Genomic DNA, 26,970 nt, shown 5'->3' on the forward strand with positions numbered 1-26,970 from the left:
TCCCGGTCAGGGAACTACTGTTTTCACGTAACCTACTACTAAGGTTTCATACTCAAAATAGGTTTGTGTATTTGACTGTTTTCTTGAAGTGTTACTCAGTGTACACTTTTTTATATCGAGCCCATACAATTAGGATATAGTACTCAGAATGTACATACATTTGATGAACAATCATTGTAGTTTTATTAAAACTTAGAAGGTAACAGGAAGCTCACCTTTATTCAGCATAAATTGTTGTGTTGTTTGACATGACAATTAGCCAACAAAAAGGGATTTACTACTGTAAAAAGCCTGGACTGTAACAGTTAACAGAAATCAATTTGATGAGTTGAGTTGACACACTTGATATGCCTGATATTGGACAGAGTTGTTTCCATCTCGGTGGAGTGGGTGGATTCAAAGGTCTGGATCCAGGCAAGAAAACTGAAGGATAAACTAAGAAGACCATTTAAACCAATTCACAAAATCTAGTTTCAGGCTTCTAGTAGAAATCAAGGACAGATTTAACATAGTGCTCCAACACCACTCATTCATTTAAAGGAATGCTTTATTGATATCCAAACATATACAACAAATCCAAATAATGTTTAATTCATTCACCATAATCTTCCAAATCCCTTTTGATATTCTACATCCGCTAGGCCCAGGACCTAAATAAAGCTATAAGTCTTCTACTGTCCCCCAGCCTCTGAGCACGCTCATCATCTGCTGCACTTCCCATTGGCACCCAACACAAAAGTACATCATCCTTTATCTATTTGACAGTCTCCCCAAAACTGATCGCAGCTTTGCACAGACGGCAGGTGCACTGCCTGAAAAAAGTCCAAGTCATTTAATTCAGTATTTGAAACTGTAATTTTCTTGTCAGGCGAGATCATTTCCCTACACAAGTATCAATTATGAGGGAATTTCTCTACTTAGGGTAAGAAAAATATGATTTCAGGAGTCAATTCTGAAGTAAATGACTTGAGATTCAGATTTCTTGTAGTGTGAATCTGCGTTTTTCATTTTGGCGAAGCAGAAAGAGACTCCATGAGATTCATAGGCAGAGAGAAAAAGAGAAAGATTTTTTTGTAATAGATATTTAAATGTTGGCAACTTTTTTTTTTTAAAAACTGATGGCAAATTATTTGTACATACAACATAGCCCACCTCTCCCAACACAAGGAAAGCCAAAAGAGAACAGTTCACCTAACAGGAATATATTAACTACCAAAATGATCAACACAAACAAAAACAAGAAAATACACTTATGATACACTGGCAGCCGTTATGAAGTGGGGAAGTTTTTAAACGGTGTACATTTTCATTTAATGTTTGTTCATTGAAGCCCAGCGCTTTCAGAGATATTTGTGTTATATTTTCTTTTTAAATTGCTGATCTACAAGCAAGTTTAAACTTTCCTGGGAAGTTTTGGCTTAAATCAAAAATATTTAAGTTATATAACAACTCATATTTAGACTTTTCTATTGCCCCAATAACAAACGTGCCCACCTACATTGACATTTTGTGACACAAGACCAACATTTTGTGTTTTGGAGGTGAAAAAGATTTTTAACAATGCGAGAGGCAACCCTGAAACAGCTTAAGTGCATTAAAAAATCTAAGACAATCAGCCAAAATGTACCAAGAAAATCTGGGAAATTGTTCCAAGAGTTACCATGTATTTTTTGCTGGGGAAATTAGTTCAAAGTGTTGTCAAAACACCAGTGGCAATGTTGCTCGTGCACGTTTTAACAGGAGTGCATTGGTGTGTGCATGTTAGCAAAGTTTCTTCTTATGTCAACAAGATGCTTTCATGACACTCTAAATATTGTAACGCTCACTCTCCTTCCTTCAATCGAACCAGTCTGTACAAAGAAAAAAAAAGATAAAAAGGCAAAAACAACCATTTCCTTCCTACCAACTAAATTCTAAGAACCATTAAAGTGAGTAAGGCCGATAGAGAAGCGGCGACATTCACCAGGTGGTGTACAAAGCAAAGCATCATCTAGGATTGAGTTCTGTGCATTAAAGGGAGAGTTTGGATGTTTTTAAGTGTGGTTGTGTGAGGTACTTTTAGCCATTGTGTTACAACAGTAGACGCTCCAGTTTGGATAAACAGACAGGAGGACCAGCAAAGGGAGCAAAACAATTACTGCTGTGGACGGAGCAGCAGCAAAATGGATTTTAGCCAAATACAAATATTTTCACCTCTTTATCTTGTCATCAGACATCTCTTTCTGACGGGGAGACAAAGATGGTATCTATGCTCTCTTCAAAGCCACAAGATTCCTTTGACAAAGTTTTACCCTGCAGAACAGGGGAGTTGCTGGTTGACTGCAGCCTTGGTCGGTTTGCCTCAATTTGTTTGTCATTGTGTGACCTTGGTGTTTTACACTAAGTGACAGAGGCAGCAGTAAATCATCAACTCCAGGGTTCTGTGAGGCAAGCATAGATGACAGCATCAGCTCCTCGTTGGAAAGGGCCGTCTGATGACAAGGCGGAGCAGTGAAAATATTCTAAATGGAGCATTAACCTAAACTGACGTGCAGACGGACATCTGCTGTAGGCAATGCACTGACTTTAGACAAGTACCTCATGCAACCCCACAAAAAAATAAATAAATCGGACCTATCAAATGAAACAAGTTTGATTAGGTTACTACTGGTCTGATTAGTTTTGTGCCCAGACAGGTACAAAACTACTGCAGCACTTTTGAGTCAGTTCCACAAACATTTTTTAGACCTCAAATGTACTTTAAACAGAAAAAACTGCTGACAAACGATTATTCATGTCTATGAAACTGACCCTTTTTAAGTTTGTTTAGCTCCCCCCCTGCTTTTTCTTACACCGCCCAAACTGATTACTACCATTCTGCAGCATCAGCATCAATATATTTATTAGTCTATATTTGTACATATTGATAAAAGTTATGTAAAAACATTATGCAAAGCAGTGTAAAATAGTTTGTAATACAAAATGGTCTAAGGTTGTTGTTTTTTCCCTGTTTTTACATCCTGGGGGTATTTGGGTTTTTTAAATGAGACCTTGCTCTTCTTTGCATGGTTGTATGGTACAACTGAGATGAGATATGCACATGCATGTAGCAGTAGAATGTCTAAGAGGGGTGAGATGTGCTGGATCCCCCCCAGTCAAACCACTAACCTCTAACCTGTGTTCACAACGAAGGCATCCGCAGAGCTGTAACGATAACTGTACGTTTGAGAGGAAAAAAGCTAGGGATACTGTGGCGACACTAGTATTTGTTCACAGTGTGAATGCATGATTTAAGCAGATGATAGTAGTTAGAAACGAGAAGAGAGAAATAGTAGCAGTATAAACCACAATCTTGCTTATGCCAGTAAGATGCTCCTCCACCCTCAGTCTGCAGATACCCTGGTTCCTAAACTCTGAGTTACCTGTGCAGCTGCATCTTACGAGTCCCCCATCCCAACATTTAATGTGAAGTTCCTCATTCAAGAACCTGACGTCTTAATAATGCCTTTCAGCCTTTTCTTCAACCAGGTGACTTGCTGCAACAGTAACGACCTGTTCTGAAAAGTGAGGGAGACAACAGCATCGACTTATTTAAACTAACAAAAGGGGGGTGGGTCTAACTGGGGAGGAAGTAGAGGCAGGGGGTGGTGATGTAACAAAGCAGGGTCTGTAAATTATTCTGGTTTAGACATCAACAAAACAATTTCCTTTTCCTCAGCAGCAAGGCAAAAGAATGGAGGTCGTGGGACCAGCAGCGACGGGAAAGCTCATCCCACCTCAAACCCACGAGTCCTTCACCTCCGCCCGTCTGCGTTTACAGACCTTGTGGCAAAGTGTAAGTGGTGGCAAGTTGGTGAGGTGGAGGGTCAAAGGTCAGGGCTGACCCTGCGATGTGAAGTGATTAACAGTACAGTCTCAGGTCGTGAGGAAGGTGTCAGCGAGGAGGAGGAGCGATGCATTCAGAAAGGCGGGTTCTCCTGAGTAGGGGTGGTGTCAGTGGGGGAGCTGACCATATCTCCGTTCCCTCTGGGGCCGACAACCTTGTACTGACGAGAGAGCAAACAGGCCCCTCTTAGTGAGTGTTATTGATCCTCAGTGTGAATATACAGACTCATCTCAGATTCCATTTCCTGTAGCAGGAAAGACTCATCGATTCCATTTAAAATCCACCAGCATTGATTAATCATCATCGCTAGTCAGTCTTCCATTTAAAAAGAACTCTTCTGGTGGTTGAGCCATGTTTTTGTGGCGTTACAAGCACGGATCACTTAGCTGCTTTATGGTTCCTTTCCTTCACATTTATTATGACATTTTGTAATATTTGTAATTTTTTATGTACAGTTGGGTTACATAAGGCTCTGGGATCGTTGTTGGACTAAAACTAGTCTGAACAAATACAAAGAAAGAGTATTCAACTTTATTCAGTCACATCCTGGCCAATGGGTGCAATCTCTACTGTCTGCTCACCTTCAGGTTCCCCATTTTATCCTCAAATGACTTGAAGGTTGCAGAGTTCCTGCACAACAGAGACATAGGGTTACACTCACACACAAGTTAACATTACATGCAAAGATATCAGGGGGGGAGAAAAGGAAACTTAATAAAACCACAACTTAAGAAAAAGACAAATCAAGAAAACATGTCTAAAAAACACAATTTACATTTATGTTTCTTTATCTCGTGGCAGGCAATATTTGAGAGAATTGCAATTAAAAGTATAAATGGATCTGCTTACATTTTTTTTAAATGTTTAGGGGCATACCCTGCATAAACGCTCACTGATTCACTGTGTGTGCCGTTTCATAAAAGAGTTAACCATCAAAGAACATCAGCTCACTGAATTAATGCATTTGTGATTAATAAAAAATAATTAAGTTCCATGTTCTGTCATCTATTCATCTATCATCTATCATTTTAAGTTTTTGCAATAGTATTGATCAGTATCAAGATACTTTTGGCAGGGTACTGTTTCAGAATTAGAATTTCAGTAATGTGACAAACAACATGTTATTGTTGTCACATCAGTTAATGACCACGGGACACTGAAATAGAACCGTTCTATATTATTAAATAAATAATACAGAAGACAATAGCAAATTCAGTATTTCAGAGCAGCTTAACATGTTCAACACATCATAAACCAAAAAACAAATTCAAACACATTTTCATGACGTCACAGTCTGGTAAATATGTCCTCGGTTCGTTATTATCCATATGTGTTTGGACAGATTCATATGAATAAGAACCTCATCAAGGTTGAATATTATAAATTGGCTTCAGCCATGAAATAGAAATATTAAAGGGTTACTATTCCCCCACAATGTGACGACAGTGTACCACATTGTGTGTCTATTCAGTATTTTATTTAACCTTTACTCAACTTAAAAAGATCTCATGATTAAGAATCTGTCCAAGAAGCCTGAATCATGACGAGCACAGCCATCAACAGATAAACAACAGAGGAAATGTGAGTATTAAAGTAGTAATGTGTGTTACACAGTTAAGGTAAAGCAGTACAGTGGGGAGGTTTGTGTGTTACTTTACCTCATGGCGGGCATACTTATCGAGTGGCGAATGGAATAGTTGCTACTTTGTAAGCATTAAAGAGAGAAGACAGAAGTGCATGTGTTATAAAGCAAGCAAGCAGTGTACACACACACACACACACACACACACACACACACACACACACACACACACACACACACACACACACACACACACACACACACACACACACACACACACACACACACACACACACACACACACACACACACACACACACACACACACACACACACACACACACACACACACACACACACACACACACACACACACACACACACACACACACACACACACACACACACACACACACACACACACACACACACACACACACACACACGCTTATTAATTAAGTTAGCTTTTGTAGCTTAATTTCTCATTCAAATGTAGTCAACAGTTAAAGCCTAATATCAGATGAATAGCTCTAGCTATGTAATTGGTGGCAATTTCTCTTAAAATGATCCATTTTCTGCGTGCTGGTATACGTAGAGAAAGTGTTCAGATTTTTCAGATAGAAAAAAATGAAACTTTATTTTATAGGTCCCGTAGTTTAAATTAAATTATTTAACAAATGTATTATATATATATATATTTGTATTTGTAAGGGACAAGTGCAGAGAAATATCTATATTTGCAGAAGTCCACTGATTAACATTGATAACTTAACAGGAAATGTCTGTTTTTTTTAACCTATTTTCCCACATGTTCATGTCCAGCAGAATAATATGGAGAATAAAATTAAAATGGTGCAGTATTGAGGGAAAACGGTGAAACAAACTGCACTACATTTCCTCACTGTCAAAATCAGCAACTAAAAAGCACTCGTTTTGCCACTGACAAACTGAGATTCTCATTATAAGTGTCAACAACAACAACAACCTACAGACAAATGCAAAGCTTCTCTTTACATTTCACTTAATCCGGCCCGGATTCCGGCAGTAAGTCACATGACAGAATAATGAACAAACTGGATCAAGCGAACGGATCAGAGTAGTATAGAAGCAGTATCCAGTTGACACGCCTAAAGCATATTTTAGTTAGTGCAAAGTGGGTTGTCTGAATATATATAATGATTAAAAGGTAAGCATTTAATCATGATACATATAAGAAATTGCCACAGAATAAAAACGCAGCAGAATTACCATCAACTAAAGTTTTACCACATTAAAAAATAAACAGCGCCCTCTTCCTGTTTCAGGCACAATGTGGCCCAGCAGATTTTTCACAAAAGTTTAAATCATTAATGACATAATAGTGATAGTAAAATGCTGTGTATCATGATAGAATATCAATAATTCCTTCAAAGAACTACAGTTCTGTTTAATTAATAGCAAAGATCAAGATGCATTACTATAGACATCTATGTGTTTGGGACACCATGTGTCAAGGCAATCCAAGGGAATAAAATAATAAAACATAATAGAGCAGTGTGCAAAAAGGAAAAGTCAAAATATCAATAGCAAAAATGGCAGAGCTTAACCTCTATGACAAGTACACTTTTCTCTGTCTGACCAATTTCATTGTGTGTGCTTAAAGTCTTGGTTGATCTCAGCGGACGTGTTAGTCTTACCTAAAGGAATTAGAGAAAGGTAGAGCTCTGCAGGTCAAACCGAGGCAGCAATTAATAACGGGGAGAGAGAGAGCATGAGCCAAAAGCAAAAGCAAAAGCAGCATTAGGACACAACAACCAACCAACACAGCAACCTTCAGGGACAACACACAGCAGGGAAATCCAGCAGAGGAGGGGAACAGAGCAGTGGTGTGTTTGCTTTGTAAGTAAGGACAACAGCCAAACTCATGAAAAGTTAACAGATTGTCCTCTGGTTTCCTTATCTCCATACTAATGTCACTTTGCTTCTTGATTACACCGAGACACTGATGGAGGTTTTTCTCATTCATCCAAATTCTCATATAAAGTCATACACTAAGTGTAATGTACACTCCCATCATAACAGTCATGTTATACTTCTCATTCAGCTGTTTTAAATCATGTAATGTAATGTTTTATTACTATCTCTGAAGGAAGTGCTGAGTTTCATTCAGAGTAGCTTAAGATCGATGGGAGGGAAAACAGTGGAATGCCTGATGTGACTGTTGTTGTATTGATAGAATTAGTGCTGTGGAAATGGACATCATACTGAATTCATCAAAACGGTTTGCATTACCGGCTGCTCCCAAAAGAAAGACCTGGTTCTCTCTTCCAATCAGTTAATAAAGGCCTGTAAGTGTAGTTTTTCATCTGCCAAATTACAACTTTTAGCCAAACAACCTGTATTGAAAAGTGTATCTCTGGAAAACCACAGCAGAGTGAAACGTTTGCAGTTACAGAGGAAACACTGTGGATGAATGACTGAAAAACATGCAACATGCAACATGCAGGGACAGACGCACTGCAAACACAAAGAATAAACCAGGTAAAAACTGCTGAAATGTGATGGTAGTGGGATATACTGGATGAGAATTCAATAAATAAAAAGTGAACACATATGTGTCGGCACACTCAGACAGCAATGTATTGCTTCCTCAAACACAACCTTGCATGAAGAGCAAATGTGGTTGGATTCATTTAATTAAAGACAAGGTGTCAACAAGGAGCATTCTGGGATGTTAGATGTGAAAAAGTCAGTGGTTAGTGCATATTTACAGAGTCTATTTGTTTTCCTATACCTAAAAGTTTTGTCTTTCTCACCCATCAACCACACTTTGCTTTGTTACTTAACCGCTACAATAATGCTTTCAATGATTGCATGACTTGAGGGATTCTTGTAAAGAAGTCTGTATCGTTTGAAGCCAAATAAAAAGACAAAGTGTGATTGAAGGGTGAAAAAGGTGTCTATAATGTAGGCATGGTCCAACTATTTCTAAATAAACCAACATTTAGCATCTTACCTTCATTTTAGTTCAACAGTTCATTTTGTACAGATGGAAATACATTAAAACATGTTGAACCACCCCTTGAATTAGTAAAATGACATTTCAGGCTATAAAGCTGTGAAATAAAATAAAACATGTAAAGTTAAGAGACACTAGGGTCCGTTAGTCAGATTTGAGCTACTGGTTAAGGAAATTCAGAGTCACAAGAATAAAAGAGCATTGGATAGTGTCACATTCATCAAATATTCTGCTGGATTGCTACGTTACACAACCTGGTTTTGATCATCAAGTAAAATCAAGTAAATCAAGTAAAATTGTAATTCATCTACTTATATAAATGGCTTAGACATTATCTAGGCTTCTGTCTTTATCCTATCACATCCAGCTACTTATTAACTTGAAGGGATCATTTGTTGTTGTTTTTTTTAAGTGGGGTTGAATGACAGTAACCAAATTGTGACGGTTGTACTCAGTAATGTTTTGTTGCTATATGGTAGTTGCACCGTTGCCTTAGATGCAACCTTTTACAAGCTTGATTGCTGATCAGCAAACAGGCAGCAAACCGATTTAAAAGTGACATAGTTCTTTTTAAATAAAAGTGCGAGTGCAAGTGTGGTGGATCTAATTAATGCCTATCTGAAGAGTGGTATAACAGAAATGTGCTGTAGTCATTTATAGACACATAGTGGGTATACTAGTTAGGCTATGAGGTTTTCATTCACACAAAGTATCAGAAAACAGTATTGTTGTGGTATCCTGATGAAATTCAAGGCATCAGTATTGGAATTGGTATGGACATTTTTTAAATCATAGGCAGCCTTAAACAGGAGTTGCTGGTTTACCGCTGCCTTGCTCATTTGTGTTATTGTGTGATTTTGGTGGATCCAAACTAACCTTCAAAACAAACTAAGTGGAAGCGATAGAATAGCAACTCCTGTGTTCTGAGAAGTAAAATGACGGATGGATGTAACGGCTTCAGTTCTCCATCAGAAAGGGCTGTCTGACAGCAAGGTAAAGTGGATCAATTTTCTAAATATAGTGTTAGCTAAAACTGATGTATTGTTGTTTTTTAAGTGGCTAAAATACATTTTGCTGCCGCCCCCGTCCGCAGCAGTGCATTGCTTTGCTTCCGTGCAGGTACTCTACCCACTGTCTGATTCTCCAAACTGGGGGTGTGCTGACTGCCATCTACTGGGAGTAACACACCGACCCCTCATTATAGCATTCTTCATCACATGTTTTGGTTTTACTGACTAACTTCTACATCGGTGCTAGTGGCAGACAGTGATCAGAAATCTGGATAAATGTTTATCTGGGTATCTGATGTGAGGATATTGTGTTTACATGCACAAATGTTTGCATGGGATAATCCTAAAATATGACAGAGATAGTTTATTTTTTAATCTCATGTTCTCACAAGTTCAAAGTTGTAATTCCAGAATCAATATTGACCTATTTTATAATTTAGAGGGTTGTGGATTTTTAGATGAAAACACTATCCATTCTGCTCAATTGTTCTTGTAGTCTAGCCAGAGTGTCGGCCATTTTGCCACTGCTGCTTCATACCTCATGTCGCCCAGTCTCTTGCTGATGACCGTGCCCACTGTGTTGAGAGCTGCACTCGTCTTCATTCCTGCCTGGGACAGAGTCTCCTGAGTCTTCTTGTATCTGCAGAACAGAGAAGAGGATGGATGGAGGGGAATTGGGAACAGGAGAATGGAAAGAGAACAATGAAGAGAGAAGATTGTTGGAGTGCAATTAAATGTGCAATGGTGACAAGGGAAAGAAAAGAAAGGAAAAGAAGAAAGGCAGAGGAGAAAGAACAGATGGATCGAAAAAAAGACAGACCAGAAAGAAAGATTAAAGAGAAAACCCAGAGCAAGATGGGAGAGGAAGGAAGGGAGGGAGGGAGGGAGGGAGGGAGGGAGGGAGGGAGGGAGGGAGGGAGGGAGGGAGGGAGGGAAAAAAAGACAGAATTAGACCGAACCAATTCAACACATTTAAGTTAGTGAAGAAGTCCCTTGGTTAGTATTCATAGAAATACGGTCACATGAATTTAAATGGTGTTTACCTGTTCCGTTAAATACACCAACATTTGTGCATTTAACAGCCTATGCTAATTTACAAAACAAACAGAAGCAGCTACTGTTTCCAAGATTATTGTTATTTAGTTAGTTCATTGTTTGTCAAATGTTTTTCCAGAAACACCCCCCATACAGAAGCACAGTGAGAAAACCGTCCGTTTTAATGGCAGGTATGATTCAGCATGTCCCACTGCAGCCAAATGGTTTGAGATGGTGAGTGAATATTTCAGTAGAATGGAAGAGAGTGCATGATGGCAAAATCACTCAGGCTGACAAACCCAAGGGTGTGGTTTTATATCATCATATATAAGTATCACAATACAAACAGCATTTTTAAGACGATGAATATGCAGGGGTTGTATGTGTTAAAAATGTAAAATAAGTAGACTGATCTATTACAGCATCACTTTCTGGCTTACCCTCATTTCTCCATGCTCAGTAACGACGACAATGATGTAGATAGGACTAAACTCTGAATGACAACTATCATGGGGACTAAGCATGCTTTCAACAAAGTAGATCGTACAACGTGTTCTTACGACGCCATCCAACAATCAATTCATTTGATTCTTCATTCATTTCTAAAGGCCGAAACCAGCATTTAACTGCCACAGACTGGACCTACCACTGGGCGTGTTGCAAGCCTTTGCTTTACTGGGAGGAAATTCCACAGCAAGTGGGATGCACCTGCACTGCACTGAGGCGTTTCACGGTCCCCAGTTCATCAAAATGACTGACGCTCCACAGATTTTTCAGTTACTTTAACATTACGGTTAATCTGACTACTAAACTACTAATGACAATATATTTTCATCAGTAAACATGCAATCTTGTATTTCCTTATCAAATACATTTTATGCAAATAACCACTTTGAGGATTATAATGAAGTATATGGATAACATTTAGAACGTTTGACTGTTTACACTGACTTTGTGGCGATTTAAATAACTTTCCAGGGCGGTGCTGTAGTAATAATCTGGAGCCTTGTATACTAGATGCTATGACAAAAAACATTTTTATCGGCGAACGCAGCTCATCAACAATTAACAGTCGGTACCGGGGGCAAAAAAAACTTGCTCGGGTCATCTCTAAATCTAGATCCAATCCACTACTCAAAACTGTGATATGATCCGACACATGAGTTTTGTAATCTGTAGCACCCTTAATCAGATTGGTATCAACTTTATAATCTCACTCTCAGAAAGAAAGCCAGTATTAGTAAGTGTGCGTCTCAGAAATGTTGGTCTATACTTTTAGTAAAGGGACTAGCTAGGAAGTTGGCCCGTCACCAGGGTGACTGGAATAAATAAGATCAATAGGTGTGGTCAAACCAGCATGCACACACAGAAATAGGAAATTGCACCTAGTAAAATGCATCCAACCCCCGAAAGCTACGAACTACCTGAAACAAACACTCCCCCATTGACACACACACACACACACCTGGGGTAAAAGCCCACTCCATGATCAGCTGATCCACCCAACACACAGAGCAAACACAATTTTGGAGAGATGTGGCTGAATACCAATGCACACAACTGTGTCCATAATCATCAACCATCCACACCAAAAGGTACACTTGCTTAAGTATACCATGTCATCCATTTAGCACTGCTCATTCAAAATCTGGAGCATCTACTATTTCTAAAACTAAAATAAGTGTGAAATGTTTTACTTGCCTTAAAAGCATGTTTGGGTGTCATTTGGTTTAAAGCAGAAAAAACATTCCTGATGCTAACAGCCACTAACTATCACCGTCACAACAACGAAAGGAAAGCAGAAGAAAAGGGGTGGAGAAAAACATGAGAAAAAGTCCCCAAAAAGCAAACCAAACTTAAAGAAACCTTAGCTCATCTACAAAAACAAAACAAGAACACAAAAGAGAAAGGGGTCAACTCACGCTTCAGAGTGGGCAATGTCATCCAAAGTGGCTGAGGCAGACAGATATCTAAAGACACAACAGCAGGATAATGACACAGGGGAAGAGACACACACTCACAATACAGTACGGTTCAGTAGAAAGTACAGTTCACAACTTCAACACCGACTCATAACGTTTGTTTAACGGACTGGATTTGAAGGTTTTGATGGACGTCCAGTTAACATTTAAACAAACATAGTTGGTGAAGGTTTTTCTTCACATGGAGTGTACAGGATGTAAAATCAATCAAACATCTTTTGTCTCCCCATATATTTAATAATGAAAAAAAGGCCGTAATTAAAAAAAATAAAAATCATCATTTGACATCTGATATTAAGTGAATTGTAAGAACTAGATGATAGATTTAAACTTAACAGTTAAAGAAAGCAAACGTTTTAGTATTGCAGAATAGAATACTGCCTCTAACCAATATAAAATTAGGTCAACGGGGAAAAGTTTGCAATCCACCAGATTAAAAATATGTTAATCTAAACCATAGAAGAATACTGAACCATCATGCATTAAGATTAATATTCATTGTATAAAATTCCATTTAAAATATAAAAAAATATAATATGGATTTTCCCTTCCCTATGGGGTGAATATGCAAATGTTTGCATCTTTTGCATATTGATAGTGATCTTCAGAAATGAAGGGGAAATATTGTAGCTCTTTGTGGGCACCCAGAGCTCTACAACTGTACCTCATATTTAACTAGACAAAAAAGTGTGTACTATAAATGCAAAATTCATATGCGAACTGTCAAATAAAATGAGAAGAAAACAACCAGATGAAGCTAGTTATGGTGATAAAGAAAAGGCCTCAGACTTGGAATGACTTGTAGAATACCGCATGTGTGAAGAATCATTCATGTAGATTTTCGAAACGGGACTGCAACATATTTGGAAAATGAAATGCTAAATATTTTAGTTACTTTAGGTACTTTTACTTGTGGATGGTGACATTATATTGGTTTTGCAATGAACTGATAGTCTGTCCTAGACGATGATTGACTGATGACACTACTCTTATTTCAAGAAAATGTAATGTTCTAATTAACAATTTTATATATAGTAGATAAATGAACTATAGTCATTTGTAGAAACATAGTTGGTCTACTAATCAGGCTATGAGGTTTTTATTCATACGAAGTATCAGGAAAAAGTATCATTGTGGTATCGGGACCTGATTCAAAGTATTGGAATTGAACATTTTCAAACAATACTTAGCCCCATTCCTTATCCTTGTTGAATTAATGGTAGTCACGGGTTCTAAAATGCCATAGTGCAAGCACTAGGCAGACACATAGCAAATATTAGGCATTTTGAAACAACAAATTATTATCACGGATGTAGCCTTCGTGAGGAAATTAGTCCCAAAGTAACTCTCAAACACCACACAGGTTAATAGACCAAACAGCCTGGTCTATTCATGATTAGTAACAAAAGGGAGCTTAATCACACACACATGCACAGAGTCCTGCTGCCTGTACAATATCTAGAGGAAGAGAGGAAGTGTGTTTGTGCTTACTGGGCAGATAAGGAAGCACAGCCAACATAAGACATCTGGGGGAGGCTTTGAACACTGCTCATAAGACTCCGGATCTAAACACTTTGAATATCTCACTCTACACAGCCAGCAGTGTAAACAGCTCATGGATTATTTGGATATTTAAGTAGGAGTTTTGACTGCTCATGTACAATATGGAGAAGGATTTTTCAAAGAACTCATTATGACAGATTTGATCAAATCAGACAGTATTATTATGAAAATTCCTCTTTGAACATTAAAAATGCTTTCCTGAAATGCTCGGTTAAATTATGAAATATTAAGCAGAGCGATTACAGCTGTAAACTGTTTGCACTTTGTTGGTTACAATGGTCTCCAAGTGAAGTCACAAAAGCTTTCTGTATATGATGAAGTTTCCTTGCAGCCATGTTTTTCCTGATATCTATATATACACACACACGAAGTGGAGAAGGGTTCCATGTGGGGGGGGGGGGGGGGGGGGGGGGGGGGGGGGAGAGCGAGAGCGAGAGAGCCCAAAGTTGGCAAAACCCCAGAGCCTGAAGACTGCACAAAATAGGAAATGCATGCTTGAATTGGGGCAGACTTCAACAGAGGTGAAAAAGAGATGGCACCAACATATTTTCAGGATGGCAGGACATACTGTACCATTCAGACTGTCAGCTCAAAAGTGAACTCTGACCTGCAAGACTCCCTGAGTTGGCTCGAGCCAAAACAACAAATTCTTTATGGCGTAAGTGAGAGATAGAGCAAATATTTGCAGACTGATGTAGGTGCGACTCCACCTTCACAGAGTAGAGGGGATGCTTTTTTTTTTTTTTTTTTAAACATTTTCAGCAGCAGCAGGTTTGTTTAGGATTAACAGAAAAAGAATGGGGTATAAAATTCAAAATGCATTAAAAGGAAAAGGCCCCCAAAATGCTACTCATATTATTTCACTGACCATAAATAACGTCAATAGTAATAAATGCAGAGCATGGACACCACACTAATCACTGCTTAGCATTGCATTTGCATAACATGTGTAGAAGATACAATACTATTACATTAACATTGGCACTGTTACACAGTGCTTGTGCCAATAATGATCCTTGGCCTGATCACTCTTAATGGTGACCACGTCAAAATATGGCAATAAACTTGAGCAATGTCAGCTTCTAAAAATAGGCAAGACATTTACACAAAATATTTAATGGCTATATGGCTTTAAATTGGGGCTCCAATAGCCAATTGCGTCAGTGGAGTGTCAATCTTTGCACAACACAAGTCTATTTATTTACTAATTTGTAAATAGGCACACATATGAGCAAATTGATTTTTATAGGCTATAGCTGTCATTTATTTGATGTGATTACTGCACATTGTATTGTTGTTTTCATTTCAATAACAAGGCAATTCCTTGAAGCCTGATTTTTCTGCTCAACTCTCATTACACAATAAGAGCAAAGTACAATATACTGTAAGTAAATAATGACCATTATACAGTTGGCCTACAGTGAGCTGGCCTAAAAGTTTTGGTGAAGCCATTTCTGCAAGGTTATAAACCGGGTGTTGGGCTAAAAATGCATGGTCACATACTGAGGGAAATGCATTGCTGGGGGAAACACACACATAACAAAAGGGAATATTTACTTTCTCTTTCCCCTGACAGTCCCCTGAGTGTTTTACTGTCATGCTAATGAAACAAACGTGAAAATCAAGTACAATAGCGGAATTACTCTCTCCGCCCATTCCAGTTTTCATGGCAACCTACTCTGAATATTTGTGCCTCCAATGTATTCATATTTTTCACCAATTCAGTTCAGCTCTGTGTGCATCTCATAATCCATCTCTCTCTCTTCTCTCCCTTCCTCCCCCACATTCCTTTCTCCTCCCACTTGTTCCTGCTGCAGCAAGTCTGAGCTGCCCGTCTGGTCGCCTGGCACGACCAGGGTGCACTTGTGTGTGCACATCGTGGGTAAGAGACACATAAATACTTTTCCTGTACTGTACTTGGCTTTGTGTAAGAAGGCCTGAACCAAGAATGCTGTGCCTGCCTGCTGGTTTCTGCTACTCTAAGCAAATATGTAACAATGCACAATTATTCTGTGTGAGCAAACACATGACTGAAAACCCAAGACAAAGTGTGTGGGAAGTGTGCAAGCAGACATGCAAGTCTATTTCCGTGTGTGGACGTAGAACAAACAGGCCACACAGAGATCAGGGCTCCCGGCTGCTATTTGTGAACGGGTGAAGCTGAGTAAGCTTGCCAATCCAGTTCATATCGGAAGCAGCCACATGGAAAATTCCATTAGCTTCAGACCTCGTAGCAGCAGCAGCAGCAGGAGTGGAAGAAAACTCACTCAATCAATGTTTTTCTGGGCAATTACATAGTCTGGATCCTTTTAGCAGCAGTACACAAACTAGGCATGGATGACATACAAATGTTATGTCATGATTGTCCTGGACAAAATGTTATCTCCATAATCAACAAAACATGCTTAAAAACATGCTTCTTATTGCATCACTGATAGAGCACATCTTTTAAAAGTGAAGAGCTTAAAAGATAATTCAAAAATAATGGATGCATTTTTTCTTTTATTTTTAATTGTGAGAGTCCCTTCTTTCTGATAATTCCTTTGAGGCCTATTTTTTTATTTTTTTAAACAGACTACATTTATCATTATCATGATTATCCCGATAATGAGACTCGTGTGTTTACCGCGATCCGTGATAATATGCAAGATCATCCCAACCCTATCAGAAAAAAATTGTAAAAATAAATCTCCTGGGGAAACTTTTCAACTCAGAAAACGGTGAGACACACAAAATTAGTCATCATTCAATCTGTCTCTGGTGAAAAACTGGTTCACCTGTAAGCTTAAAAACCCATCAGTATTTATAGATGAGGCTGTTTGGTTATAAACATGTCCATGGTTGGATTACTGAAGGGGCCTACGGGCAGCCTAAACTCTGGAGCAACTGTAATGAGATTAATATGATCATTTATTTGTACATCAAACAGCTCAGTCTACAATAGGGTTTTCCAGATCACATTATTTGCTCCTATTTAATATATAACTTATATCCTTGTCCATACCATGTTAATTTCTTTCTATTTATATTCATTTAAGATGTTTCCCATTATAATAAACTGTATAATAAACGTGTCCGTACCCGGGGGGCCATTGCATCATTATCCTTCCAATCCAGCAAATTACTAATGAGCACCAGCACCACTGGTCATTATATCATTACATCGCTGCTGCGTTCCATTGTGTGCCAATTGATCTTATTTAGCCAGTCAGCCCTCTGGCTCACATCATTATGTAATTGGGCAACAACTACCAGAGTGTGGCTTAATTCAGCCTGATTTTCGACAGAAAAATTATGAATTTGTCCCATCCAGATAAACAGTAACAGAATACTAGTCAGGTTGCAGCCTGGTCACTGGTAATACGAGTCAGAGGAATGAAACTTACACATAAGGGATCAAAACATACAGAATAATATATATGTAAAGATAACAGAAAAATAAAGTGTCCTGTAGTTCTATTTCTGTCAGCACTGACTTAAAGAAATCATGCCACGTCTCAGTCAACAGCACAGCAGGTTTAAACAAAAAAACTCTGATTATCAAACACTGTAAGGTGAGTCACAGGCCACCTGTGGACAAACGGAGATTCAGTGAATCAGTTATATAACTGGGACTGCTGTGGTTAAATCACACTTCAGTGCTACATCTCTAGCCATATATGCAACAGGCTCCTGACGGCTGCAGGAGAACTGATCCCAAATCTGACAAAGTAGTTCCTTTACAGGGTCAATGGCACTTGCTAACAAACTAGCAAATCCATCACCTCTGCCAATGCACCTCAAACAGTACTACAGTTACAAGAAATACTAATTTAACAGAACTTTCAGCTCAATCACATCTAAAATAGAAAACTTTTCACTTCCTCCAATCAAGTTGAGCAGATTAATGCAGTCATATGGAAGCATTCCTTTGCAGCATCTCATTCAACACAGGCAAAACGAATAAACAGACTACAGATAAAAGTGTGTCCTAGCAGACACAAAGTTAAACACCAACTGTTTAAATGGAAGTGTTATCAAACAGAGGATGAGTTAAAGTCAGAGCGTGAGAGAGCAAACAGTGCAGAAGCCCAGACACATCGGTGAGCAAGCAGCAAACGGTGCACACAGACTCACAGATCCAAGCTGGTAACTCTCTCATTCCACTCGCCCAGTTTCTCAGTGGTTCTCACATAGCTAGAAAACAGAGACATGAGGGTGTTACACCGCTGAGGTGAACTTCTAGGACTCGGTATGCCGGCTTGAAGAGGAAGCCAAAAAAGGGTTGGGAAAAACCAAATTAATCTCAAAGCGCCTCAGTCATTTTAAATTAAGTTACAACTGACTGAGCATGGTCTAAATAATGGAAATAATTATGTGATTGTCCTATAATTAATTCTTTTTTCTTGCAGTCATTAGTGAAGGTGTGGGGGAAGGCATTGGTTCCTAAAGGCAGACACTGAAGCCTTAAATGAAGCAATCTCAAATCTGATATGACTTCTCTCCCTTGTTTGCCTTGCTGGAACAATACTTGTATCATCCAGCGACTATGTGCAAACGCATGAGCACGACAGTACGAAACGCTGTCACCGTGACACAACGGAGATGCCAAGTTCTCATCATATTTAAAATGGATTATTCCGTTTTTAGTTGGGTCAATTAATCCAACAGAGTTAAGCGTACATTAAATACTGATATAAGTCTTGATACCAGCAGGTCAAAGAGGGCCAGGGTTTAGAGAAGGGTCAATTTAAATCTCTTCAAAATATCATCTGAATGAATCCCGTCCTTTGCATCATTTATATTCTTCAGATAATGAGGTGTTAGTTCAGCCAGAGAAAATCATTATTCAAGAGCTCAACAATGAGTTTCAGCATTATCAGCTAACAGAAGTTTGTGTGCTTATTAAGATTCTTCCCCGAGTGAACACCTCCTGCTGATGTTAATAACCATGACTGCTCAATCATATCTTACCAATTTAGACACTAAAACTAACTGGCAAAGTCTGATGATGTTAAAACAACGTCAAACAGAGCAGCTGCTGTGTTGATAAATAAAATAAAAAAACATACAATAAAATACTGCAGATGAATATTTGTTCTCCAACTGCGACTAGCTTGATTACTAATTGTGATTACAGTATCTTTAAAACCACAGTAATTATAGCTGATAATGCAGCACCTTTGTCTCTAAAATCAGTCAGAAAATAATATAAAGACTTAACCTCAATGGCAGTGTTCTCAATAAAACATTTGAGATTTACCTCTAGTGGATATTAATAATCTAACCTATTTATTTAAGCAATCTATATCTGGTAATGCTCAACTGGATCTACCAATGTTCCAGCTGATTCTTACACGTATTGTGATGAAAGAGTTTTAAACATAGTTTTTTTAGGATGTTTGCTAAATAAATATGTGTCCTATCTGTGATGTAATACAAATGGTCTTAACAAAATGTAAGGAAAAGTGATTCCAGTGTGTTTTGGAGCCATGTTAAGAGTTCTAAGCATATTTTGATGATTATCGGGATCATTTTGTGAATTGCAAATCTTTAGGACAGGAGTATTAGTGACATGAAATTTTCATATCATCTTAATACAATCTCACATCACACCATTTTGTACAGATTATAGCAGTAGCTCCACACATTGTTGTTTTGAACTTACTTCATTGGGTTTTTGATAGTGTTGATATTTATTTCTCTACACAGTCCTCTGTTCTTGCAATTAATAAGTTGTCAATTAAAATAGCACTCCTCTTTGAAACTGTCTCATTACTCATTATCTCATGTATACAAATACTAGTAGATGATTGAATTGCTAAGCACCTGATTTCTTCAAAACAACGGAAGGAGTTTCCAGAGCAATTTGGACTCTGGCACCACTTTCTATGTGAGCCCTATCTACATATCACATAAATTGCTTTGGAATACATTTAAATATAATGCAAAATTATAATGCAGTGCAAATTTTATGCAAAAAGAGCTCTGCTATCGGAATGATGTCGACATTGGCAGATATCGCAAAAGTGGATCGATGCAGCGTCTTCAGGTAGCAGGAGAAACATGCCCAAACTAACACGGTGCTGTTTTCATCTGAACGGCAAACTGACAGCAGCTGCAGTGGTCAATTTTTTTTTTTAAATCTTTGTTAAAATCTTCCTTACTTACTACGGACTCCTTCAAGTGCATTTCTTTCTCCGTTATTCGTTTTTGTCTGTATCTGTATCTATCTGTGTTTTAATGATCCAGTCTGATTAATACATACGCATTGGAGGTCTGTACGTCTTGCCAGCTCTTGGTGATGTTCTGCTTGAGTTCGTTGAGCGGGCTGAGGCCAAGTTTCCTCTTCAGCTCTGTGGCGTGTCTCTCTTTGGCCGACAAAACCTGACGCAGGGTGTTGATCTCCTCCTCCACCTAAACACAAAACAGAGCCATCAAAAAAGTGGGTATGGGGTATATAAGTATAGGGTTTCAATCATGGTGCTCCATCTGGCTACACATTTTAATTTTATTCCAGTGAAAAACACTAAGATGTGGTCAAACATTCCTATTTTCCCCCTAATAATGGTACATTATGAATAACAAATCTATGTTGAAATCAGCATAGAACAGTTTGTTAATGCTAGCGGTTAGCTTGGCTAAAAAACAGAGGTAATGGCTAACATTAACAGAGGTTGCATTATGATCATTTCAAGCTCAATTCAGTAAAACATAGTATTAGGGAAAACATGACTTTTCAAATCCCTCATACAAATCTTCATTTCTTTTGGCTGGACTGCAGAGGGCCAGCCTTTTAGACCGCTCTGTGGCTGAGTAAGTACGTAAGTACGTAAGTACGTAAGTACGTAAGTGAGTAAGTAAGTACGTAAGTGAGTAAGTGAGTACGTAAGTAAGTACGTAAGTGAGTAAGTAAGTACGTAAGTGAGTAAGTAAGTACGTAAGTGAGTAAGTAAGTACGTAAGTGAGTGAGTAAGTGAGTACGTAAGTAAGTACGTAAGTACGTAAGTAAGTAAGTACGTAAGTGAGTAAGTGAGTACGTAAGTAAGTACGTAAGTACGTAAGTGAGTAAGTAAGTACGTAAGTGAGTAAGTAAGTACGTAAGTAAGTACGTAAGTGAGTAAGTAAGTACGTAAGTGAGTAAGTAAGTGAGTAAGTACGTGAGTAAGAGACTGATCAAAGTTACACCATTGGTCAGTCGAGTGTATAACGTCACCAAGGGCCGTTGTGAGGGAGTCGTTGCAAGCAGAAACAGTCATATTCAAAACTGGACACGGACAACACTCGCTGCAGTGGGGTATTTTTGTATAGATTCAAACTTGTTGGGAAACAAACCCATCAATAAATAGACAAAAACATTCTGTATATATCCTCAGTACAAATTCCAGCAGCTTTCAGATGCAAACGAAGAGGAGAACATAAAGGCTGTGTCTCTTGGTTTGTTTGACTGTAAGGCATGGAGAATGAGGACACTATGGTCTGTTGTTGTTTCGCAGCCATTACACTGGTGGTTTTAGAGGGACCAGCGGCACTTGCTTGGGCCTGGCCAATAAAGTCCTGCATTGTGCTGCTCTAGAGGATGGCACTGCTTCAGATAGTAAACAGATTGGTGGCGTTACCTGGCATGTGGGAACATGCTTCCAACACAGTTTGCAGTACACACTGCTCTGCTTCTAATCAGACTTTAAATATCCAAAATATCTCCAAACTAGCGAATTCCTCAGACCCGTCTTTTCACGATGTCCTCCTCTTTTGAGCCTTGGACTGTGTCATTCTTCTTCGGTAACGCACGGTTTTGATCAATTCTAAGATCTTTCAACCAAGCATCTTAAGGCAGTTTTTTCTCGCCACTGTCGCTGTAACGCTTGCCCCTGGGTGATGTTGGGAATTTGAAATTGTGTTGACTCTTGAAATTTTGAGCGTATTCTAGTCCTGCTCAATGTGTTAAGTGTCCTGAGATGACTTCTGTTGTGATTTGACACTATAAATAAAATTGAATTGAATTGAATTGTGATGTTTTAGTCTTGTAAGTGCATTTGGAACATTTTACTCATGTGTAGCCATGTCATGCGATCTGCAATTAAGCACATTGATCACACACCTGGTCCAGCCCTGTACTAGGTTTCACCTAGTCTTCAAACTAAAAGCATCAAAGACATTAAAAAAAACTAGAGAGGATTGATGTTTCAGCCAGCCCTGAAAAAACCTGCATTGGGTTACTAATAAAAGCCTGAAGGAGCTCTGATTCCAGTGCGTGGGTATTTTCCTATAGCATCCACAAAACACACAACTATTCTAGCCTGCATAGATATACCGGTATACATATATATATATACATAGATATATACATGTTAACACCTGGGGTCTCATTTAGAAAATGGTGCGTAGGATCCACACGTAATGTTTCCGTAGAAAAGAGGAAACGCATGTATGCCAAAAATATACAGATTCATAAAACCTCACATGCGCCATTGACGCGAGTTAACTGAGCAGGCTGAGGCCAAGTTTCCTGTTCAGCTGTATGGGAGGTCCTATTTCCTTTTATAAATCCCACATCAATTTGGAAATTTGCGCATGTGGTTCACATATCCTGCCCTCTTTACGCCCACATTCAACTTTATATGGTCAATGCAAACCATCTCACAAATGATTAAGCATAGAAATTAGCCCGATCCCTTACAGTGAATCATAGCAGTTATTGAGATGAAGTTTATGGAAGTTTTCAGATTATTTTTTTCAGATATTCCATACAGGTGCGCACAGTCTCCCATCAAGTTTGTTTTTTAAGAACCCAACTTTTGAACTTGTTGTGTGGGAACTGGTGTACGCCTATTTCAGGGCCCGCTTTGTGCGTACACAACAGTTCTAAATGAGATCCATGGTGATGTGGGAATATTTAGGCGCTACCTTGGTGAGCTCTGTGCGGAGCTCGTCAGCCTCTTCCTCTGTCAGGCCGGGTGGAAGAGGGTTAACTGCATTCCCCACCGCCCCCTCCACTGCTCCCTCCACCGGCACATCAGACAGGCTGTCTGAATGATCCACAACAAGGCCCTTGTTAGGAGAGTTCAGGTTGATATCTGGAACCAGAGAGAGATAGAGGGAGGTGATGAGATAAAGAGGATGACAAATAGAAGTAAAATGGAGAGGCAGCAGAAACAAATATACACTTTGCTGAAGTGTTAAAAGCCTAGAGTGGTTTACGAAAATGATCTGTGTGTCAGTATGTTCTTAACACAAACTAAAACACAGGTCAGGGTTGCCAACAGGAGATACCCAATAGTGGTGAAGCACTTGAATAAAACATGTACTTTCTCAGAAGGGAAACAACAGGAAACCGTGGGGACATTCAATGGGAGATAGTCGTTCTAGCAGTGTAAACAGCTGTTTCTATGCACCTCCCAACTGATTTAATTGAATCCTAAAGATCTAGCACTTTGATAGTGTTATGTTCTTACGCGAGTGATCTGATTAATACATTTAGGCCTAATCTTTAATTCTGAAATAGCCATGTTGTTTTATTTGAATCATGAATGATCCTTTGTTTCATTAGCCAACCATATTTTCCCGACACAGTGACGAATCCACTGTGAGAGTGAGTCAATCAGGCCCCGTAGATTGAATAAGCGAATAGTCAACAATTCAGGGTCATTCCCGATACAGGTGTTTGAAGAGATGATTTCACAGTAATGGGTATGAGTGAGGGGAATTATGACCTGTTTTTATGCAAATGACCATTAAAGATGATTATAATAATATAAGAATCAGCACTGCTCTCGCTGAAATACATTGCTAATACATATGCACAAATGCACACTGTTGTACATTATTTTTTATTTATTGTATTTTGCGCTGCTTTGTACATCTTAACTGCTGTAAGCCTGTACATTTCCCCATTATGGGACTAATAAAGTCCCACAATGGGGGGAAAAGCTCTCTTTTTTCTGCTGATCCAATGTGTGCCTTATGGCCATGATACAATCTGAACTGTGGGTTTTGTGATTGGTTGCATCACTAATGGAGAGGCAAAGTAACAGCCCTTGCGGTGGACTAAATGTACAGTAGATAATTTTGCAAGTCAAGATGTTTACATTTAGTCATTAAAGTGTTGAAATATAAAACTGTGAAAATATGCAATTAGAAAATCTACACAGCAAAAGTTGCGCTAGTGATGTTGCAATTAAAATGGATCAACAAAGTTGACTACTGTTCACGTTTCTGAAACAATGCCCCACTGGGGACACCGGAAAGGGCATGACTTCACCTCTCTATATCCGACAGGAAGAGAAAGTGGCACTTAACAGATCCCAGGAGTTGAACTGCACTCTGGGAAAGTAACACAAGACCCTTCCGTCTGAGAACCATTACACCTTCCTCATAATTTTGGCAAGTACTGGAGTTTGGCACAGTGTGAGCTGGCATGAGAGGCAAACAAGCAGGGAGGAAACAAACAAACTGGAGAGATTTCCTGAAACTCTGGATAAAAACAGACTTTATGCAGTTATTGTCCAACAATTCATTGGCAAGTGGTACACATGTTTTTTTTGGGGGGGCACCCATGCCAGTTCTTTTGTTTGAACAGTCCAACTATGGGACAACAATACTCATTCTTCCAGATCAGAGAACACAAGATACACAACAAACTCATAATAGTGTTGCAAAAGACCAACATTATCATTATCTGCAGACCGTGCTCGTGACGCTGTGTCATCAAGAAAGTCAACAATAACATCTGCATAGGAGCCAGTGAGAGATATGACTGCTCCACCCTCAAGGTGTATTGATTCTGGCACAAATGATTCAGACTGGCACACAAAAGCAACAGCAGCGAGGATAAAAGGTTCATATGAGAACAGAAAAGGGGTTACTGGGACTTGGTGTTCAATCAAAGATATTGTGGGTTATGCTTTCCGTCAGTGATTTCTTATATTTGCAAAAATGCTTTTTAATTTCATCCAGCATTGTGTTCTGTTGCATGTAGGTCATATCTGGCTTCATATCAGTTTTTTCACTAGCTGTCCAACTAGTTTGTAAACACTTAGGCATGTAGTCGATCACAGCCACACCCTTTACTTAAAAACCTTGCTGCTGCATTACATCCTGATCCATTTCCTGCTGATATGGATGTAGAAAATGAGTCTCCGTGGTACTTCTAAAATGGATCTACTTTGATCTAGACTGCCACAAAATTTGACATCCAACATTTATTCTTGGTGTGTTTTTTTTCCTTCTACTGTTCGACCAATTATTCACAATAATATAAACTACACATACTAAATGGATCCAAAACATGAAGTAAAGGCACATCACCGACACCTGTTACTGTATCAGGTGAGAATGTGACAGTCAGGGAAAAGTCCCCGGCCGGAATAGTAGTTTCTTTAGGACTGCCCTTACTGACTTCAGTTAGTCATTCCTCAAGTAAGACAATTACCTTACAGACTGGTTTGATTAAAGTAGCAAACAGTAGATAAAATTAGCTCAATGTGGATCAGCTTCAACATACAATGCAGCTTATAATATCAATCACTGACAGGTGGTTCTGCTAACTAATCACCACATTTACTTTGATGCCTAAATTACTCTGCGAATATGTCTGTAAAATGTCGAACGCAATACTTTTACTTGTAGTGGAGTAATCCATCAAATGTTACCTATTGCTATTTTTATTAAGGAAAATATCATGCTAGGTCTTCCACTACTGGCTAAAGATGGACGTCAAGATCTGTCAATCGAGTCAGTAATGACAAGGATAAAGCAGCTGCTAGCCTGGACAACGACAAGGGTGTTATGGATGCTCAGTTAGTCAGCAAAGCTCGCTGATGTGTCAAATAAAGTGTGATTAAGAAGAACTACACCGACAAATATGTATTAGGCAAATGCAAGATAGTGTTTCGCATTGGGAAGCCTGCAAAACAAAACTGCTAACTTGTTTTAACTGACATAAGTCCTTTTGTTTACTTTCTTGTAAATGTGAACGCCAGCAAGTTTCACGGGAAATGACACTGTTCACTCGTTAGCTGAATTAACGCCAGTCATATCGGATGAAATTGTCCCGGGAAGTTGGTGACATTAGTAATACAATCCGCCTTCCTGTCCTCTTCACTTGTACCGCTTCTGTCCCTGTCATTTATACCAGAGGCCCCCGTCCCTTTCTCACGGCTGCACCATTGTTGTATATTATATCTAAACCAAACAACTCTTTCAACCAAACAAGCTAGCAAATAGATAAAGTTAATAGCTGCGTGACGGTGGATTGATTTATTGTAACTGTATACTGTCTGCTTGGCAAACATTTTACAAATCTCTGAAGCTAAGCTATATGCTAGCTAGCTTTCAGCTAACAATTAACCTTACCTTGACTGGCGGGGTCCATTTCGGCGTCGATATCACAGAGCGGTTTTTCAGATTAACCTTCACAGAAATGTAGATAGCAAATTGGTTACGTGTGCTTTCCACTCGGCGTGTATTGGTCTTCCTGGTTTATCGACAGCTCCCACTCAGAGAAAGTCGTCGACAGGAACTCCAAACAGCCCAACAGCCAGCTCAGCTTAAACTGCTGTCTGTGAAGCTAACGCATCAATCACAGGGCAGCATCCGGTGAGACATTTCAAAATAAAATCTGATAGCCCTTCTCGATCTCCACATGGGAAATTCAAGTACTGTTACAGCAAAGACATATAAATAGTGATTACCGGTAGTATAATAAGAGGTGTATAATCAACTCCACTGAATGTATTAATTCATATTCATGAAGATCCTTCATGCAAAAAATGCAGTCCAAAGTATTACAACAGTAAAACAATAAAATGTTAAAAATATGCTTGGTTGAAAAATAATGTGAAAATCTTAAATACTAAGACTGAGTTCCACAGTTCAGTGTCAAACAGAAGCCACATAAGGAACATTTGAATGAAAAGCAGTGGATGACCATTGTGACCTGACTGGAAATAAAATAT

General features: G+C 38.9%; 1 protein-coding gene across 12 annotated transcripts; it reads right to left on the bottom strand.

The window, feature by feature from the left end:
- Window positions 1-529: 529 nt before the first annotated feature.
- On the bottom strand, window positions 530-26,552 carry tpd52l2b (tpd52 like 2b). Of its 12 annotated transcripts, none has more exons than XM_084016115.1 (9): window positions 26,369-26,550; window positions 22,922-23,091; window positions 20,283-20,431; window positions 12,413-12,460; window positions 9,994-10,095; window positions 7,124-7,150; window positions 5,524-5,568; window positions 4,447-4,495; window positions 530-4,019 (listed from the first exon to the last, which is right to left on the bottom strand). In XM_084016115.1, exons 1-9 carry the CDS (start codon window positions 26,385-26,387, stop codon window positions 3,939-3,941), a joined length of 690 nt encoding a protein of 229 aa, XP_083872241.1. In that variant the 5' UTR covers window positions 26,388-26,550; the 3' UTR covers window positions 530-3,938. The 12 variants fall into 12 exon arrangements, with proteins under 12 accessions (XP_083872241.1, XP_083872240.1, XP_083872236.1 ...); XM_084016114.1 differs by having other exon boundaries at window positions 530-4,025; window positions 5,524-5,565; window positions 26,369-26,548; XM_084016110.1 differs by having other exon boundaries at window positions 530-4,025; window positions 26,369-26,548.
- Between the last annotated feature and the right edge of the window lie 418 nt (window positions 26,553-26,970).

This window comes from Eutrigla gurnardus (assembly GCF_963514095.1).
Source record: "Eutrigla gurnardus genome assembly, chromosome: 8".
Taxonomy (NCBI): Eukaryota; Metazoa; Chordata; class Actinopteri; order Perciformes; family Triglidae; genus Eutrigla; species Eutrigla gurnardus.